At 41.5% G+C, this 18,683-nt stretch overlaps 1 protein-coding gene and 1 pseudogene across 1 annotated transcript in view; both read left to right on the forward strand.

Annotated features, from left to right (window-relative positions):
• Positions 1 to 4,718: 4,718 nt before the first annotated feature.
• Positions 4,719 to 5,287, forward strand: LOC114639780 (annotated as a pseudogene).
• A 7,666-nt stretch (positions 5,288 to 12,953) lies between these two features.
• The window catches only part of Rnf212b (ring finger protein 212B), a 38,866-nt gene continuing 33,136 nt past the window's right edge, over positions 12,954 to 18,683 (forward strand). The window contains exons 1-4 of the mRNA XM_028788528.1: positions 12,954 to 13,041; positions 15,233 to 15,333; positions 18,151 to 18,203; positions 18,410 to 18,484. Coding sequence (XP_028644361.1) covers positions 15,234 to 15,333; positions 18,151 to 18,203; positions 18,410 to 18,484 — 228 coding nt within the window. The 5' untranslated portion in view covers positions 12,954 to 13,041; position 15,233. The remainder of the gene's footprint in view (positions 13,042 to 15,232; positions 15,334 to 18,150; positions 18,204 to 18,409; positions 18,485 to 18,683) is intronic.

The raw sequence follows: 18,683 nt of genomic DNA on the forward strand, positions 1-18,683 counted from the left end.
CCAGCACTTGGGAGGCAGAGACAGGCGGATTTCTAAGTTCAAGGCCAGCCTGGTCTACAGAGTGAGTTCCAGGACAGCCAGGGCTATACAGAGAAACCCTGTCTCAAAAAACCAAAAAAAAAAAAAAAATTAAAACGTAAGATACCATTTATAGTGGCATAAAATATAAAATTTGAGGAAATAATTCTGACAAGATTTGTGAAAACTACACCCTTCACAATAGTTGCAAATAATATGAAATACCTTGGTGTGAATCTAACCAAGCAAGTGAAAGACCTGTACGACAAGAACTTCAAGTCCCTGAAGAAAGAAATCAAAGAAGATCTCAGAAGATGGAAAGATCTCCCATGCTCATGGATTGGCAGGATTAATATAATAAAAATGGCCATCTTTCCAAAAGCAATCTACAGATTCAATGCAATACCCATTAAAATCCCAACTCAATTCTTCACAGAGTTAGAAAAGGAAATTCTCAAATTCATATGGAATAACAAAAAACCCAGGATAGCGAAAACTATTCTCAACAATAAAAGAACTTCTGGAGGAATCACCATCCCTGACCTCAAGCTGTACTACAGAGCAATAGTGATAAAAACTGCATGGTATTGGTACAGAGACAGGCAGGAAGATCAATGGAATAGAATTGAAGATCCAGTAATGAACCCACACACCTATGGTCACTTGATCTTTGACAAAGGAGCTAAAACTGTCCAGTGGAAAAAGGACAGCATTTTCAACAAATGGTGCTGGTTCAACTGGAGGACAACATGTAGAAGAATGAAAATTGATCCATTCTTATCTCCTTGTACAAAGCTCAAGTCTAAGTGGATAAAGGACCTCCACATAAAACCAGATACACTGAAACTAATAGAAGAGAATGTGGGGAAGAGCCTCGAATACTTGGGCACAGGGGAAAAGTTCCTGAACAGAACACCAATGGCATATGCTCTAAGATCAAGAATTGACAAATGGGACTTCATAAAATTGCAAAGTTTCTGTAAGGCAAAGGACACTGTCAATAGGACAAAACGACAACCAACAAATTGGGAAAAGATCTTTACCAATCCTACATCTGATAGAGGGCTAATATCCAATATAGACTAAGAACTCAAGAAATTAGACTCCAGACAACCAAATTACCCTATTAAAAAATGGGGTATAGAGCTTAACAAAGAATTTTCAACGGAAGAAACTCGAATGGCCAAGAAGCACCTAAAGAAATGTTCAGTGTCCTTAGTCATCAGGGAAATGCAAATCAAAACAACCCTGAGATTCCATCTCACACCAGTCAGAATGGCTAAGATTTAAAACTCAGGCGATAGTAGATGCTGGCGAGGGTGTGGAGAAAGAGGAACACTCCTCCATTGTTGTTGGGACTGCAAGATGGTGCAACCACTTTGGAAATCAATGTGGCGGTTCCTCAGAAAATTGAACATAGCATTACCTGAGGATCCAGCTATACCACTCCTAGGCATATACCCAGAAGATGCTCGAACATATAACAAGGACATATGCTCAACTATGTTCATAGCAGCCTTATTTATAATAGCCAGGAGCTGGAAAGAACCCAGATGTCCTTCAACTGAGGAATGGATTCAAAAAATGTGGTATATTTACACAATGGAGTATTACTCAGCTATTAAAAACAATGAATTCGAGAGTTTCCTAGGTAAATGGATGGAACTAGAAATTATCATCCTGAGTGAAGTAAGCCAATCACAAAAGAACACACATGGTATTCACTCACTGATTATCGGATATTAGCCCAGAACCTTGAAATGCCCAAGGTGCAACTCACAGGCCACATGAAGCTCATAAAAAAGGAAGACCAAGTGGGGGTGATTCAGTTCTTCTTAGAAGGAGCAACAAAATACTCAAGGGAGCAAATATGGAGACAAAGTGAGGGAGAGAAACTGAAGGAGGGGCCATCTGAAGACGTTTCCACCTGAGTATCTATCTCATGTGCAGTCACCAAAGGTAGATGCTGATGTGGAAGTCAGGAAGTGCATGCTGATAAGAGCCTGATATGCATGTCTTCTCAGAGGCCTTTAAGAGTCTGACATTCAGAGGCAGATGCTCACAACTAGCCATTGAACTGATCATGGGGTTCTCAATGGAGGAGTTAGAGTGAGGACTGAAGGAGCTGAAAGGGTTTGTGGCACCGTGAGGAGAGCAACAATACCAACCAACCACAGCTCCCAGGGTCCTAACCATCAGCCTGGGAGCACTTAGGGAGGGATCCAGGGCTTCAGCTGAATATGTAAGAGTGGAGGGCCCTGCCAGGCATAGGTGGAAGATGAGATCCTTGACCTCATGAAGGCTGGACGCCCCAGGGGGTGGGAATTTTGAGGGTGGGGAAGTGGGAGTGGGGGGGGGTAGGTGGGGGTTACATCCACAGAGAAGAAGGAGGAGGGGTAAGGGGATGGGGGGGTTCCTGGGTGGGTGGGGGATGGTGTTAGGAGCCGCGTTCGACATTGCAACATGGCGCCGGTTTCCTGCTTCCTGCTTCCTGGTTCTTCTTGAGAGCCTTGCTTGAATGTGCGCCTGCGCAAGGCGCGAAAACCAGTATGCTAATTTGGCGATATCATAAGAGCCAATGAGTGTGTGGCACGTCTCCTAGGGCTCTATATAAGCCACAGGTTTTTGGGGCTTGGGGTCCCTCGCCTCACTGCCATCTGAAAGAGCTGTACAATAAATTGCTGTCAGAAGAATCCTGAGTGTGGCGTTCTCCTTATCGGCGAGGCTGCACGCCGCAGGATGGGGTAAGGGGACAACATATGAAATGTAAATAAAATATCCAATAAAAAAAGAAAACTATAAAATATTACTCAGGGAAATTAAAGGAAACCTAAGTTCATGGAAAGAATATACACTGTTCATGAGATGGAAGACTTGAATCAATTCTTCCAGAATAAGGTGGCTGGGAGAGAGTAGGTGAAAACGATTCATAATTTCACAGTGCACTATCCAGAATATACAGGATACAATAGAAAAGCACCCAAGAAAGAGAGTGGCAGGTGACACCAGGGCAGAATCTGCCAGAGTATACAGGAAATGATCTGAAGGAGAAACAGCTATCAGAAAGCAATGAAAAATCTAAAAAAAGCTGTAAAAGAGACCAAACCCTGAGCAGAAGCATCAACACTGGGAGAGTCAGGAAAAACCTTTTCCCCCTTAGTGCTGGGTGCTTGCCACAAGCAACTCACAGAGCAGCCTGAAAACCTTTGCAAACCACAGTCTCCAGAAACCCAAAGCAAGTATCACAGGATTGACCATATGTTAAAAGCTAACAAATGGAAAACTGCAAGATCATAGAAGAAGTCTGCACAGCATTCACTGAGCTGAAAAGTATATACTGGACTCAAAAAGATACTAAGCATATAGGATATCAAATAGTTAAGGCCAGAAAAGAAACTCCTATACCATATGACAGTTAAAATATAAATATACAGAACAAATAGGGTATATTGAAAGAGACAAATCAAACCGACAAGATAGGTCTATCAGAATATCATCTGATTTCTCAGTATAGACTTTAAAAGCCAGAAAGCCATGGAACGATACATTTCAAGTTCTGAAAGACCACAGACCCTAATTCAGACTGCTAGACCCAAAAGCATGTGTCATTATTAATGGACAAAGAACATTTCTTGATAAAAGAAGGTTAGAGGAACCTATGATCACTAAGCCAACTCCACAGAGCACACTAGAAAGAAATGTTCAAAATAAAGAGAATGGTAACCACATCTACAGGGGAAAAAAAAGATGTTAGAACAATGTTTAAACAGATGAGGATTGGGAAAACACCAAACACCACAAGATGACAGGAATTAATATATACCTTTTAAATAGTATTTTTATTAATGGTCTCCATTTCCTCAATCAAAAGACAGACTAGGGGCTTGGAGAGGTGACTCACTGGTTGAGAGCACTTGTGACTTTTGAGAAGGACATGGATTTGATTCCAATCACCCAAATGGCAGCTCCCAACCATCCATAAGTTCAGTCCCAGGGGATCTGATGCCCTTTTCTGACCATCATGGGCACTGGGCACACATGTGATACACAAACATATATTCAGGCAAAATATTCATACACATAAAATAAAAATAAATCCACACCTTTTTCTTAAAAGACATAGACCATCAGAGTGGAATAAAAGCAGAATACATATAATGGCTGCATTTAAGCAACACACCTCAACATCAAAGATAGACACACTCCTTTAGGACGGAAGGATGGAAAAGGATCCAAGTAAGTCGATCCAGGAAACAAACATCTATTACTCTTCTGACATCTGACAGAATAAACTTCAAACCAAACTATTCAGAAGATATAAAGGGGGGTGCATTTTACATCAATTAAGGAAACAATCAAGAGGGCATTAAATTATATACATAAGCTTACCAAACATAGATTCATCCAATATCATAAATACTCCCACATGTAAAATCATAGATTAGCCTCAGTACAGTAGTAGTGGGTGACTTCAAGACCCCATTCTCAGCAATAGACAGGTCATCAGGACAAAGTTTAATAACACCATAGATCAAATTAACAGACATCCATAGAACATTCTACCAAATACTGTGGAATATACATTCTTCTCGGTACTTTGTAGAACTTTCCCTAAAGCATCATAATCAGGACACAAAGAAAGTTTCAACATGGCTTGCTCTTGCCGCATGCTGGTGTTGGAGGACCCTCCCCGCTGCAGATTTACAAACAGCATGAATCAAGAAAAGTTAGCCAAACTTCAAGCTCAGGTCCGGATAGGGGGCAAGGGGACAGCTCGCAGGAAGAAGAAGGTGGTACATAGGACAGCTACTGCTGATGACAAAAAGCTTCAAAGTTCACTAAAGAAACTGGCTGTGAACAATATAGCTGGTATTGAAGAGGTGAACATGATTAAAGACGATGGAACAGTTATTCATTTCAATAATCCCAAAGTCCAAGCTTCCCTCTCCACTAACACCTTTGCAATTACTGGTCATGCAGAAGCCAAACCAATCACAGAAATGCTTCCTGGAATATTAAGTCAGCTTGGTCCAGACAGCTTGACGAGCCTTAGAAAGTTAGCTGAGCAGTTCCCACGACAAGTATTGGATAGTAAAGCACCCAAACCAGAAGACATTGATGAAGAGGATGATGATGTTCCAGATCTTGTAGAAAATTTTGATGAAGCATCGAAAAATGAAGCTAACTAAAATCCTCTGGGTTTTGGAAGCTGGCATGGACTAGATTTAACAATCAGCTTTGTTGTTCCAAAGTTTTACAGACATGGAGAACATCACCTGTTATTAGTTCAGTAATATAAATATTTTGTATATTAATGATGCTGTTTGCTCAGCATTTCTCGGTCATTTGATTTTGCATTTTGCACTTCTTCCCAGGATCTATTCTTTTGGTCAAAATATGAAGTATTGGTACGGTTTGAGGGTGTTTTTTGTTTTTTTGGTGGGGGGGGAACTTTTGGTGTGTATGTATATGTATGTGTGTGGGTATGTGTGTACACAGTGGACAGCAGATTGGATAACAGTTATATCTATCCTATTCCTTCCCCCCAATAGAAATAAAGCAAATCTTAAAAAAAAAAGAAAGAAAGAAAGAAAGTTTCAACATATACAGGAAAATTGAAATAACTTCTTATATTCTACTTGACAGTGCAGGTTGGTGTTTTGTTTGTTTGTTTGTTTGTTGTCTACTTGACACAAGTTAGAGTCATCTGTGAAGAGGGAACATCAATTGAGAAAATGCTTCTATCAGATTGGCTTATAGGTAAATTTTTGGAGCGTTTTCTTGATTAATGATTGATATGGGTAAAGCAGCACCTAGGCAGGTGATCAAAGCCCGCCCCTGACACACTTTCTCTAACAAGGCCACACCTCCTAATCCTTCCCAAACAGTTCCACCAACCCTGTGGTGTGGGGGAACCAAGCATTCAGCGGCATGAGATAAAAATCTGAGCTGTTGTCACTCTTCCGCAGTTAGTAGTACTGTGCTTGCCACTGTAGAAGTGGTGGGACCTGGGAGAATGGAGCTGATAAATGAGAAAGACTAAGGTCTCATGAAATAGTCAGCTTCATTCAGAGGATAGACAATTTATATTCTGAAGGTTTAGAGGAGTCATGTGAGTAAAATATACAAGTACAAGGGCAAGCCACACATGGCAGACAAGCTACGTATCTTCCCATAAAGACATAAACAGATAGCAATATCCAGTTGTAATGAATAATCTGAAGTAATCTTGCCTCTACCCACTACATCTACACAAAAACACCTTCCAAGAACAATTTCATGTTTTGGAAGAAACTGAGGTCACCAGACTCCTTTTTTTTTTTTTTTTTTTTTTGGTCACCAGACTCCTCTTATCTTGTTTACTTGACGTTTTCTCACAAGCACTCAGAAATCACCTCACAGGACTCAGTGCTTGGACCTCGTTCTGACAGTACTGCAAGGAATAACTTGGTTACTATGTTAAGCCTTATTTTTGATAGTATCCTTGGAACAGAACCCTAAGGATGGAATTGCTGGTATAAATGCATCTGCGTTTCTTAGACATGGCCCTTTTCACTGCATGGAGAGATGGTTGACTTCTTATCTAAAGCTATTGTCCTGTTCTCTCTCCAAGAACAGAGTGGACAGACAATGATGGGAAAATAGGGGAACTTCTATTTGCCATCCAAGAGTAACAGTTCTAACAGGAAAGCAGAATAGAGACTCTTCATGGCAATAGGATGCCAAACAGAGAGATTACATGTGGTGGTTTGAATGAGACTGCCCCCCTCAGACATACATTTGAATGCTTGGTCCCTAGTTAGTGGCTGTTTTGGAAAGGATTAAGCAGTGGGATTGTTGGAGGTTTGTTGGAGGAAATGGGGTTTCAAAAGATGGGGTTTCTTCTTCTTCTTCTTCTTCTTCTTCTTCTTCTTCTTCTTCTTCTTCTTCTTCCTCCTCCTCCTCCTCCTCCTCCTCCTCCTCCTCCTCTTCCTCTTCCTCCTCCTCCCCCTCCTCCTCTTCCTCTTCCTTCTTCTGTGCTTGATGCTTGTGAATCAAATATAATCTTTCAACTACTTCCCTAAGCATCATAGCTCCCTGTCGCCATGCTCTCTGCTGGGATGATCATGGACTTTAAGCAAGCCCCTAGTCAAATGATTTCTTCTATAATTTGTCTTGGTCATGGGTCTCTTCACAGCAAAAGAACAGTAAGACATTGTGTTACAGGATATTTGATTACACTGTGAACCCCAAGATTGTGTTATTTACTGAAAAAAAAAAAACCCTATTCCTATTTGTGGTGTGGCTCATCCCTTAGCACACACCTTTAACCCCTCTGGCTGGAATAGGGACACAACCTTAGTCCGCGCCTTTAATTCCAAACAATGAAGGTAAAGTTAGTTTGTAGAAGGAAGCACCCATGTTTGAAAGTGACATCCAATTGAGAGGCAGACAAAGTGACGAATCAAAGAAAGATTTGACAGAATAGGGTATGCCCAATTCTTCTGAGAAGAAAGAGGAAAAGGAAGCTACTTAAGGAGTAGGGCAGAGAAAAGCATGGGGGGGGAGGCAGTTTTACTGAGAGAGTTGTATAGAGACAGGTTGAAGAGAGAACAGGCTAGACACAGGTGAAGACAGATGAGCCAGTTGAGGCCAAACAGAGCAAACAGTCAGAGGCTGAGAGAAGAGGCCTGAGGAGTCAGCTCGGAGAGGAGTTTGAGCCAGAACAGCTGAGTTGAATCATCCAGACAGAGGTCAGAAAGAACTAGGAAGGAGTGAGCTTATCAGCTCAAAACATTCTAGGCCTAGATAAGATTATACAAAGGCTAGAAGCTTCCAGGGCTAGGCCTAGGTTAGCAGACAGAGGCAGTCAGCCTCTGAGATGACAATTACTACAGAAGAATAAAAGATACTTTTACAACATTGTATGACAACTTGTCCTCTCAGAAGGATTTGGGGGTGCCAGCTAAGAGAGGTTACAGATACTACAGTTCTGTGATCTCAGCTCACTTTAGGGTGTCAGCTGAGAGATATCAGCAAGCGCTACAGTTTGAAAGCTCTCAGAAGGCTTGGAGTGCCAAGTAAAAGCAGTCCCTTGCAGAGCAAGTCTGCAGAGAGCAAACCACTGACTCCAGGAACAAGAATGGCTCCCATTGCTGGCAAGTCAGAAAGACTGAAGGAAGTCCTCCTCTTGGAGCTGAAGCAATGGATCTAAAAGGCCGAGGCAGGAATAATGGATCCTGGAGCAGGAGCAGCAGCCGTGCCCCACCCTCAACAAATTCCACACACAGAGAGCAGCGTCCCTTAGAGCCAGAGAAATGGGAACTCGGGGAATTTTCTTGGTTGGTGGCAGGTCTCCTGTAAGACCTGCGGTGAATCTCAAGAAAAGTATTCCTTTTCCAAAGTGTCTAGGAGCTAGGTACTAGACACAGCCAGGAGCCAGCTGGGAGCTAGACTCTACCTGGACTGGATTCTCAAGTTTCTCTTTTTCCAATTCCAAAGCATGATCCTTTCCAACTCCAAAGAGTGATCCAGTGATCACTTCAGTCCAAACCTTGTATATCCTAATATGTAAAGTCCATAGGTGCTGATTGGCTAGGAGGGGTGTGTGTGTGTGTGTGTGTGTGTGTATGTGTGTGTGTGTATGTGTGTGTGTGTGTGTCTGTTTTCAAATAAAGTGTAAGCTAAGATTAATCCAGAGAGGGAGCTGTCAAATTCAGTGAATGAGAAACCCGAGGGTATTCTGGAAGGGCTGTTTCTCCATACCTTTTGACCTCCTCCCTCAGTGTTGCTGTGGAAATGGGGAGGAGAACGATAAGAAAACCTTTGTGGTTTTTTCATGGGTTCTGACTCCTACTGCAATTCAGCAAAAGCAGCCTGTTGTGCCTGGAGATTTGAGCTTTAGCTGCTGGGCCTTCCTTCTGGTCCCAGGGGCTGTGACGATCACCAATTTTCTTCCTAGGGCCCTGAAATTACCACAATGGCCGTCAGAAGACAGCCTGCTACCATTTTCACACTTGCTTCCAACCCAGGATTTTCAGGCCCTGGCTGCCACCACTAAGCTCATGTCACCTTCTTAGGCCATCACCATTTGACATACTCATCCTACAGTATAGAAGACTGTTTTCCCATACCTAGGAAACAGAATTTCTCTGAACCTAATAAATGAAAGTGATACTTTGATGGCATTTTCACTTGTATGTTTCTTATTAAAAGTGAGGTTATAAATTTTCTAAATGTTTTAAGGGGCTTGGTAAGATGGCTCAGTGGGCAAAAGAGCTTGCCATGTACCTTACTTAAGGTTTTATTGCTTTGAAGACATACCACAACCATGCTTTTGTTTGGAGAAATGTGGACTTTGGAACTTTGGATTAGAATTAGTTGAATGGTTTATGTGAGGCTTAGTGGGCTATACTAGTAGGAACGTGGAAGACAGTGGAGCTCAGAGAGATTTGAACTGTGGAGGCTCAAGAGGTTTCAGGGGAGAAGAATACTAGTTTGTGGCTGACAGTCGGTTCTTGTGATATTTTGCCAAAGAACATAGCTGACTTCTGCCCTTGTCTGACTTCTGCCCTTGTCTAAAAAGTCTGCCTGACGCTCAATTGAAGAGTTTTGGAATAATTGCTTTGACAGAGGAAATCTCAAAACAGCCCAGTATTGACTCTGTTGTATGGTTATTAGTGTTCACTCTTACACAGATCTATTTTTTTTTTTAAAAAAAAAGAGCAACCTCAGCAAGGAACAATAGGAAATGTACAATTTGAGGTCTCAGAAGGTCAAGCCCAGGCTGAGTGGCTCACAGTCATAGGAAGACAGGCTGCCTGCAGATCCAGATGTAGAACTCTCAGCTCCTTCTCTAGCACCATGTCTGCCTGCATGCTGCCATGCTTCCTGTCATGATAATAATGGACTAAACCTCTGAGCTATAAGCCAGCCCCAATTAAACATTTTCCTTAGTAAGAGCTGCCATGTCATCGTCAAAGAAAACCTTACTAAGACACCATAGAAGTCTAAATTCTATCCTGAGGCCATGGTGAAAGGATAGAACCAACTCCAAAAAGTTGTTTTTGACTCCCTACTACCTCCACAAGCACACACACTAACAATAGCAATAGTCACAATAAATAAAATTGTTTAAACCTTTCAAAGGGTGTGGTGTTGTTTTTTGCAGTACTGTACTTGAACCCAGGGCCTCATGCACACTAGGCAAATGATCTAACACCGAGGCAGACTTCCAGTCCTTACAGGTCATCTTTATTTTTTTTCTAAGAACTAACCATTCATCAATTTGATTCAAGTTTTATGAAGTTGTTAACATTTTTAAAAGCTCTTCATATTTTAAAGGTATTAGCCTTGTATTATATACATGGACTCCACAATTTGTCACTTAGAATCAAATTTCACCTATAGTGGGTTTGCTCCCCCCCCTCCAGGTTTTTAATGTGGCTGTTTAAGCAGAGATGTTTTTTGTTTGTAGTTTTTTGAGAGGAAGGCTGGAGAGATGACGATGGCTTAGGTCTGCTTCCGCCCTCGGGGTGTCCAGGCACCTTTGCACACAGGGCTGGACAGGAAGGCATGAAGCTTAGCCAGGCAGGCGCCTTAGACAGGAGCTTGGTCAGCTAGATGTGGGAGAAACAGCTTTCTCTGGAGATGGTGTTCAGTGAAACAGCTCTCTTGATTGGGGGTGAACAAGGGCTAAATAAACCTTGGGGAGTGGGTAGGGGTTTTCGTGGTGAGTGTATGTTGCTGTCTGGGGCTGAGGTGCTGGGAATGCTGCATTTGCATGAAGAAAAAATTCCAGGTGCTTTCTGGACATGTCCTTATAGGGAGAGAGGAAGTTTAACCTGTAATTTGGCCGGTCACCAGGCTACGTGACCACGTCAAGGGTGGCAGAGGTGAGGGTCGGTAAGGCTTATGTGTGCTGGGACACGCAGCCCAGAGTAAGGAGGAAGCAGGATGAAATTTCCAGGTTTGGACGTGTCTTGACCTCACTCTTGCTCTGGACTGGCTTCCCCAGTTACATGGCTTTCCAGCCCCACAAGATGACTCAGTGATTAAGAGTGCTCACAGCTCTTGCAGAGGACCAAAGTTCAGTTCCCAGTACCCACACACAGTGGCAGCTCACAACCACTTGTAATTCCAGCTCCAGGGGATCCAGTACCTTCTTCTGGCCTTCAGGGGTACCCATAAACATGTAGACACAGACATATACATACAAACAAAAAAGAAAATAAAAATTAAAACATGTAGATTGCCAGAGATCAGATATTGAACTGAGGGTGTCATGTATGCTAAGCAAATGCTACACCACCAGCTCCATCCCCAATGCTAAAAGAATTTTTAATATACTAAAATTAATCAATCTTTTATTTCCTTTAGATTTTTATATGAGTATTTCCTCTTTTCCTAAGCTACAGTTATGTTTCATTTTCACACGTATTTCTGAACAATTTAAAAATTTATTCTGACAAACAACGTAAGAAATATACTTAAATTAAGTGTGGTGGCACAGCCTTAATTCCAGCACTTGGGAGGCAGAGGCAAGTGGATCTCTACCCTGGTCTACATAATGAAATGAGTTTTAGGACAGTCAAGACCATGTAGAAAGACTCAATTAAAAAAAAAAGAAAGAAAGAAAGAAAAGAAAGAAATATACTAAATATATTCTTTTTTTTTTTTAAACAGGGTTTTACACTGTAGTTCAGGCCAGCCTGGAACTTACTTACTATGTGTCCCAGACTAGCTTTAAACTCATGACTTTCCCTTAGATTTCCAGGTATGAGTGTGTGTGTGTGTGTTTGGGGAAGGGAACTGAAAACTGAACCCAGGGTCTGTGCATAAGCGTGTGTTTTATACTCCTAGCCTATTCGATGTATGTTTATGTATTTTAGATACAGGGTTTCTCTGTGTAGCCCTAGTTGCCCAGGAACTTGCTCTGTAGACCAGGCTGGCCTTGAATTCAGAGGTACACCTGTGCCCCACCCCCACTCCACCCTCCTTTACTGGGATTAAAGGCGTGGCCACCACTATCAGGTTTTTGTATGTTCATTGTTACATTTGTAAACTTACATGTTTCTAAAATTTTACAGGTACTCTATATTTTAACTTTAAATAAAGCTTGTCTCCTAACTCACAGATATGGAAAGGATTTTCCCTCATAAGATACTCTTGCTTGGTTGATTTTTATATTTTTTCTTTAATTTTTAGAGACAGGGTTTTGCTGTAGCCCAGGATATCCTGGAACCTACTATCTAGGCAAGCTGACCTAAAAACAAAAGTAACATTGACAACCAGTGCATCAGAAATGTTTATTTTCTTTCGTTTTTATCAGTTTTTTTCTTCTCTTCCCATCTCCCTTTGTCCCCTTTTTCTTTTTGGGATAGGGCCTTGAGTGTCTCAGATTGTAACTAGGTATACGGCTGAGGGTGATGCTGACCTCTTCCTGCCTCACCCTAACAAGCATACTGCCAGGAAGCTGGGTTCATTTATTCAACCAACCAACCAAACAAACAAACAGAAAAACCTCAAAAAGCTAAACTTCTTTTCTGGAGATCTGTTTGTTGTAAGTTTATAGTCAATCAGCCTCTATCCACATAACAACGTCTTAGTTTTTCTATTTCTAATTTATGCTGTACTTTTAAAGCACCATTACTTTCATCTCATTTTAGATTATGTCAAAGCTTTTATAGCTTTGCGACTCCATTTTCTTTTGTTTTGGGGGTCGTTTGTTGGAACTTTAATAGGCTCATTTCTCCCTCTCGGCTTCTACAGTAACAAGGGGCTACTTCAAAGATCTCCTGGGCCTGACGGGCCACCGTATGACCCATCTGTGTAGGGACCCGGCTTGGCTGCTTCTGCGGCTGCGCATGAGGATCAGCGCCTCGCCCCGCCCACACCGCATGCTGGTTCAGTCTGGCGTGCGCAGCCTCACACCTGAGCCGTACCCTGCGAGTGGCGGCTGCTTGTTTTCCCGCCGTTTCCTGTGCCTCGTGAGAGAACCTGATGGTCTGAGATCTGACGGGTTGGATCCCGGCTGCCAAGCTGGTAGGAAGCTAGAACGAGTCGAGCTGGAGGCCGCGCGAGGACTGGCGGCCTCTTCTTCAGCCAGTCAGGGCCGCTTACTACTCTAGTGTGGCCGCTACTGGAACCCCCCAGCCTGGTGCTATGGGGACGGCTTGTTTATATATTTATTTGTTTATTTATTTACTCATTCATTCATTGACAGATTCTCACTACATACCCCTGACTGCCCTGGAACTCGCTGTGTAGACCAGGCTGCCTCCACCTCACAGTGAATCTGCCTGCATCTGCCCTCAAAGTGCCAGGATTAACGTCCTGTGCCACCTCACCCTACCATGTAGTAAATTAACATTTTACATTTATTTGTATAGTTGGGTGCGGGGCATGTGATTAGTAACCGGGTGGTGGTTCACTTGCCATGGTGCACAAGAGGAAGGCAAGGGGCAGCCTGTGGGAGTCTGTTCTACCTGTGGATCCCAGGTATCAAACTCAAGTCACCAGACTTAACAGAAAGCACCATTATCTCTCTTAACCAATGGGCCATCTCTCCAGCTCCATCGCTCATAAATCTTAAACCGCAGATTTTTATTTTATTTCGTTTTATTTCTTGGCACAAGGTCTCATTATTTAACTCTGGCTGGCCTTGAAATTAGAGAGGTCCACCTGCTTCTGTTTCCTAAGTTCTTGGACTGAAGGTGTGTGCCACTTCACTGGCTAAGTGGCAGAATTTTTTAAGATGGGTGCAAACTAACCTCATTCACTTTGTGAATGTTTAAGCCTCTGCATAAACTGGCACTCTAAAAATGAAGAATTGTTGAAAGAAAAGGATTGTGGTAGGGAAGAAGTAACTTATTTTAACAGTTTAAATAGTAATTTATGTTATATTAAGAAATTATATTTATAAACATAAATGTTGATAAATTATGTCAATTAATAAATATTAACTAGCATATCCATAGCCAACATATTTTGTTGTGTTTTTTAGAGCCCAGTGCTCTGTTTTCAAATGTCAGTTTCTTCATTTAAAAAACTCCTACAGCCTGGTCTGCAGAGCAAATTCTAGAACAGCCAGGGCTACACAGAGAAAACCTGTCTGGAAAAACAAAATAAATAAACTTAACTCCCACAAAGTGGGCCGACAAGATGGCCCAGTGGGTAAAAGTAGTTGTCATTTATGTGGAGCTCATGATCCCCAGAATCAACATGGTGGAAGAAGAGAAACAATTCTCAAAAGTTTCCTATGACCTCTACACTTACCTGTGGCACATGTTTGCTCCACCCATGAAATAAACTTTTTTTTTCAAACCCCACAAAATTTTTGTTTGGCTATATATTTAAATTATGCAAAATTGCTGTTAGAAAAAACAAAAACAAAATCTTACCATGTGAACAGAAAGACTGTTTAATGTAGGAACATTTATTTTCTACAGAATCAGGAGACTTGGATTCTAATTCCAGAATTACCAGTCAAGATGGAATTTTGGAGAAATTGGGTAGTTGTGGTTATAATCATGTACATCATGTGTCTCTGTGTGTGAGGAGAGAGGATGAACCTGGTCATGACTTTAAACACCTTCCAGATCTGTGACTGGATTTCTGTGAGTGGAAGTCGTGTGTTAGCTGAGACTATTATCACTCAACTATTTCCCTTATATAAGACATGTCTAAGTGTGTAATGTGTGGTCTGTCTGATCCACTACTGCCTGCTGGCTCCTCTCTCTGCCAGGGCCTGGGGCTCAGTGATGGTGCACTTGTTTAATGTACATGAGGCTCTAGTTTGAGCCACAGTACCTCACAAATATGATGGCATTGTTTTCATTTTTTTTAAAGATTGTTTTTCTAGTTATAAATTGGAATATGAGTTAAGCTACAAAACTTAGAAAACAAAAGCGAGTAACAGTAAAGGCAAACACATAAATATAGATACTTAACAACTGTGAATGACACTCCAAGAGGGAAAACAAAAAGCCTCATTTCTGACTTCATATAACTTTTCTACAATTTTTACATATACACACATGCTGTATGGAATATAGTGAAGGTAGTTTGGTGACTTTTTTCTCATGTTATATGTATATCCCTACAGACAAATATAATGCCCACAAATTTGTTCCTAGACCCAGTAAACTGTCGAAAGTTAAGCAGTGTTAATTGTAATAGCTATAATTATCTTATATTCCACATTATTCTTGTTCTTTCTCTCTGTCTGGTCCAGAATGGATTGGTTTCATTGCAACCAGTGTTTCCGAAAAGATGGGGCCCATTTCTTTGTCACCAGTTGTGGCCATATTTTTTGTAAAAAGTGTATGACTCTGGGTGAGTGACTTCTTTTCATATTTATCCCAAAATGTTTTTTTTAACTTAGATATAATGAGTAGCCATTTCTCTGTGTGATGTAGAATAAATGTCATTTAGTAAGCATCAGTGACAATGTGGATACTGTATGCTCATTTTGGAAATTTAAGGAATCCATTAATAAAAGAATGGAACTAACTAATTTGGCAATGATGTTACTCTTCAATGTTTTGATTTGTGTCAGGAAAAGTCATAATGGATGAAAAATGATGTTGATACTTTGAAGTTTAATAAGCAATTTCCTATTTCTTTGGCAGTGCTAAGTATAGAACTAGGGCTTTGCGCATGCGGTAAGCGGCCTACCAGAGGCTGGCATCCTAAGCCCCGTACAATTAAAAAGTTACCGTGTTTACTTTCAATAAACAGATTTCTAAAGATAGCTTTTGCTTTTCCTGTTGGTTTTGAGGCAGGATCTTACTATATAGCTTTAACTTGAATGCACAACCTTCTTGCCCCCGCCTCCCAAATGCTGGGATTACAGGTATGTACCACCATACCCAGCCTCCAGCACCAGTCTTATGTAATCTTCACCACAGTCCTTGGTAGTAATTACTGGCAGCACTATTTTGTAAATGAGGAAATTATCTGAGATATAAATGATTGCCAACTTCTTACAACTATCAGGTTATAGGAAGGAAACTTGAAGGCCAGGTGGAGCATGCCAACACATGCCTTTAGTCACACACTGGAGAGGCAAAGTCAAGCAGATCTCTGAGTTCCAGGCCAGCCAGAGCTACAAAGTGAGACCCTGTCTCAAGAAAGAGTTAAGTTTAAGGTTTTGTTTTGGAGTAAACATTGGGAAATAAACCCAGGACCTCTTGGATGCTAGACAGATACTCTGAGCTACACTCCTAATCACTATTTTTCTTTTATTAGTGTGAAAATTCTTAGGGCTGGGTGAGCTGACATGGTGGTTATGACTATAGCTACTAGGGAGACTCAGTCAAGAGGGTTGGTTACTGGAACAGAGGAGTTTGAAGGCCAAGATGGGGAACATACAGATTCTGTCTGAGAACAGTTGTAACAACAACCCTGTAAGTTATCCAAATTCCAGAAAAAGGGATTTCCCCTACTTAAGACAGGATGCTTTGATCAAGGAAAATATCAAAGAAGACATTCTGCTGCAGTAGGGTTTTGAACAATAAACTGGAGTTTGCCAAGTTTGGCGAAGATCATTTTAGCTTACAACTAGGGGCTGGACAGATAGCACCTGTGGTTAGGAGCACCTACTGCTCTTGCAGAGGATGTGTATGTTTGGTTCCCAATACCCACATGGTGCCTCATAACCATCTGATGCCCTCTTCTGGCCTCCACAGGCACTAGGCACACACCACACATGGTACAAATACGTACACGCAGGCAAATGTTCATGTATATAAAATAAAGACACATCCTTTAAAACAATTTAGAACAGTAGTGTGTGTAATGATATGACATCACTAAATTGCAGTGCCAATGCTTCCACAGAGTGGAGACAGTATAGGGAAAGGTAAAAATGGTGAAAGATGAAGCTGGAGGTAGGCAGCAGCAAAATGGTAGAAATTTCTGTCCACCAAGGTAAGGATCCGGAACTGCTGTTATCCTATTGGTTCTAGAAAGCTGTAAAAGTTTTTCTTTTAAATAGAATATCTTTAACTTGCTGACTCATTCCAAAATCAGTATACAGGACAGACTGGGGAAGAATCTTTATTTCCCAAGGAAAGAACTGTTACGTTAAATAGTATCTGGAGAACTCTTCCTCCTGTCTGAGCGTCATGACCCTTTTGAGTCATCTGCTGATGCAATGAGACTTCACTATGTTACAGCAGCTCACGTTGGAGTGACTGTCTCTGCAAAGCATAAAGCCATATAACGCTTTTTCCTGATATGGCATTTATCTTTTCTTTTTCATGGATGAACCTAGGGCCTTATGCATACTAAACAAGTTTGTGTCACTGAGCCTGATCCATAGCCCTGTGACATCTGTCATCAGCACCACTGCTAATATTGCATTTATGAGGAAAGCTTAGAAAATGTACTTTTTGCTTCTTTCAGATTGCATTAGTTGAAGAGTAAGAGTAAGAGAGCTTTTAGATCTAGGAATATTAGCAATGTGACAGCAGGGTAGGATGATGACTGGGGAGCCAGCCTCTTATAGTACCCAGTGTGTGCCTGTTGTCAGACAGAGGAGAGATGGCTCAGTGGGGAAAAACACGAGCTATTTATCTGAAGAACCTAGGTTCAATTCTGAGCACCCGTATGGTGGCTCACAACTGTTCCATAACTCCAGTTCTAGAGGATCTGAAACCTTCTTCTGGTTTCCTTAGGCACCAAACATTTAAATAGTACACAGGCATACACAAAGGCAAAACATTCATAAAATAAAAGTCACCTGAAGAGAAAATCATTGTACTTTTGTATTTGTCTGAGAATGCTTGCAAATGTATTCCTGTACTTCTGTTGGCACAGTAGAAACTACCAGTAAATGCCAATAGTCTCAATACTCAGGAGGGTTGCTACAAGTTTCAGGCTAGTCTGGGCTACATTTATGAAACCTTGTCTCTAAAACAAAGGAAAGAAGACAGAGATAAACAGGGTACAAGCCCTCATGCTTCAGCACATTTGTTTGGAAATGCTGGTTTAGAGGATAGAGATTAAGGTAAAATATTTTTATAGCACAGTGATAATCTAAATTTAGTTAATCTCTTTTTCTCTTGCTAGTACTTGACAGTTACTACATACTTTAGGAAACTCTTACCTCCTGCCCTTAAGAACAATTTTTTTTTCTTTTTCTCTCAGAAAAATGTGCTGTTTGTGGAAGTCCTTGCAAGCATTTGGCTCTTTCTGATAATGTAAGTGTTTGCCTTTGTCATAAACTGCCTCTTTCAGTCTCTGGCTGGTAGGAAGTACATAACATGGGTAATAAGCATCTCAGAACAAAAAGAAGCCGCACATTTAAAGATAGCAGTTGTAAAAGGGTACTTATTTAATTCCAGTGTTGGTGGTTTCTTTCATTTTGTTGTGGATAGTCTCACTGTGTGTCTTCCTCTCCTCATAGCTAAAGCCTCAAGAGAAGAAGTTCTTCAAAAGCCCTGTAGAGACAGCATTGCAGTGCTTTAGTCACATCTCTCAGGTATGGGAACCAAAAGGAAGAAAAGGTCTTACTGTTGTAAGCTCAAGGCCACTTTGGGTCATTAGTGAGTACCACTGGGTACATAGAACCCCTGGCTGTCCTGGAACTTGCTCTAGAACTCAGAAATCCACCTTCTTCTGCCTCTTTCTGGATTACAGGTTTGTGACACCACCACCAACAGGCTCCCTCTCCCTCTCCC

This window comes from Grammomys surdaster, unplaced genomic scaffold (genome assembly GCF_004785775.1).
Source record: "Grammomys surdaster isolate TR1022 unplaced genomic scaffold, NIH_TR_1.0 125750, whole genome shotgun sequence".
Taxonomy (NCBI): Eukaryota; Metazoa; Chordata; class Mammalia; order Rodentia; family Muridae; genus Grammomys; species Grammomys surdaster.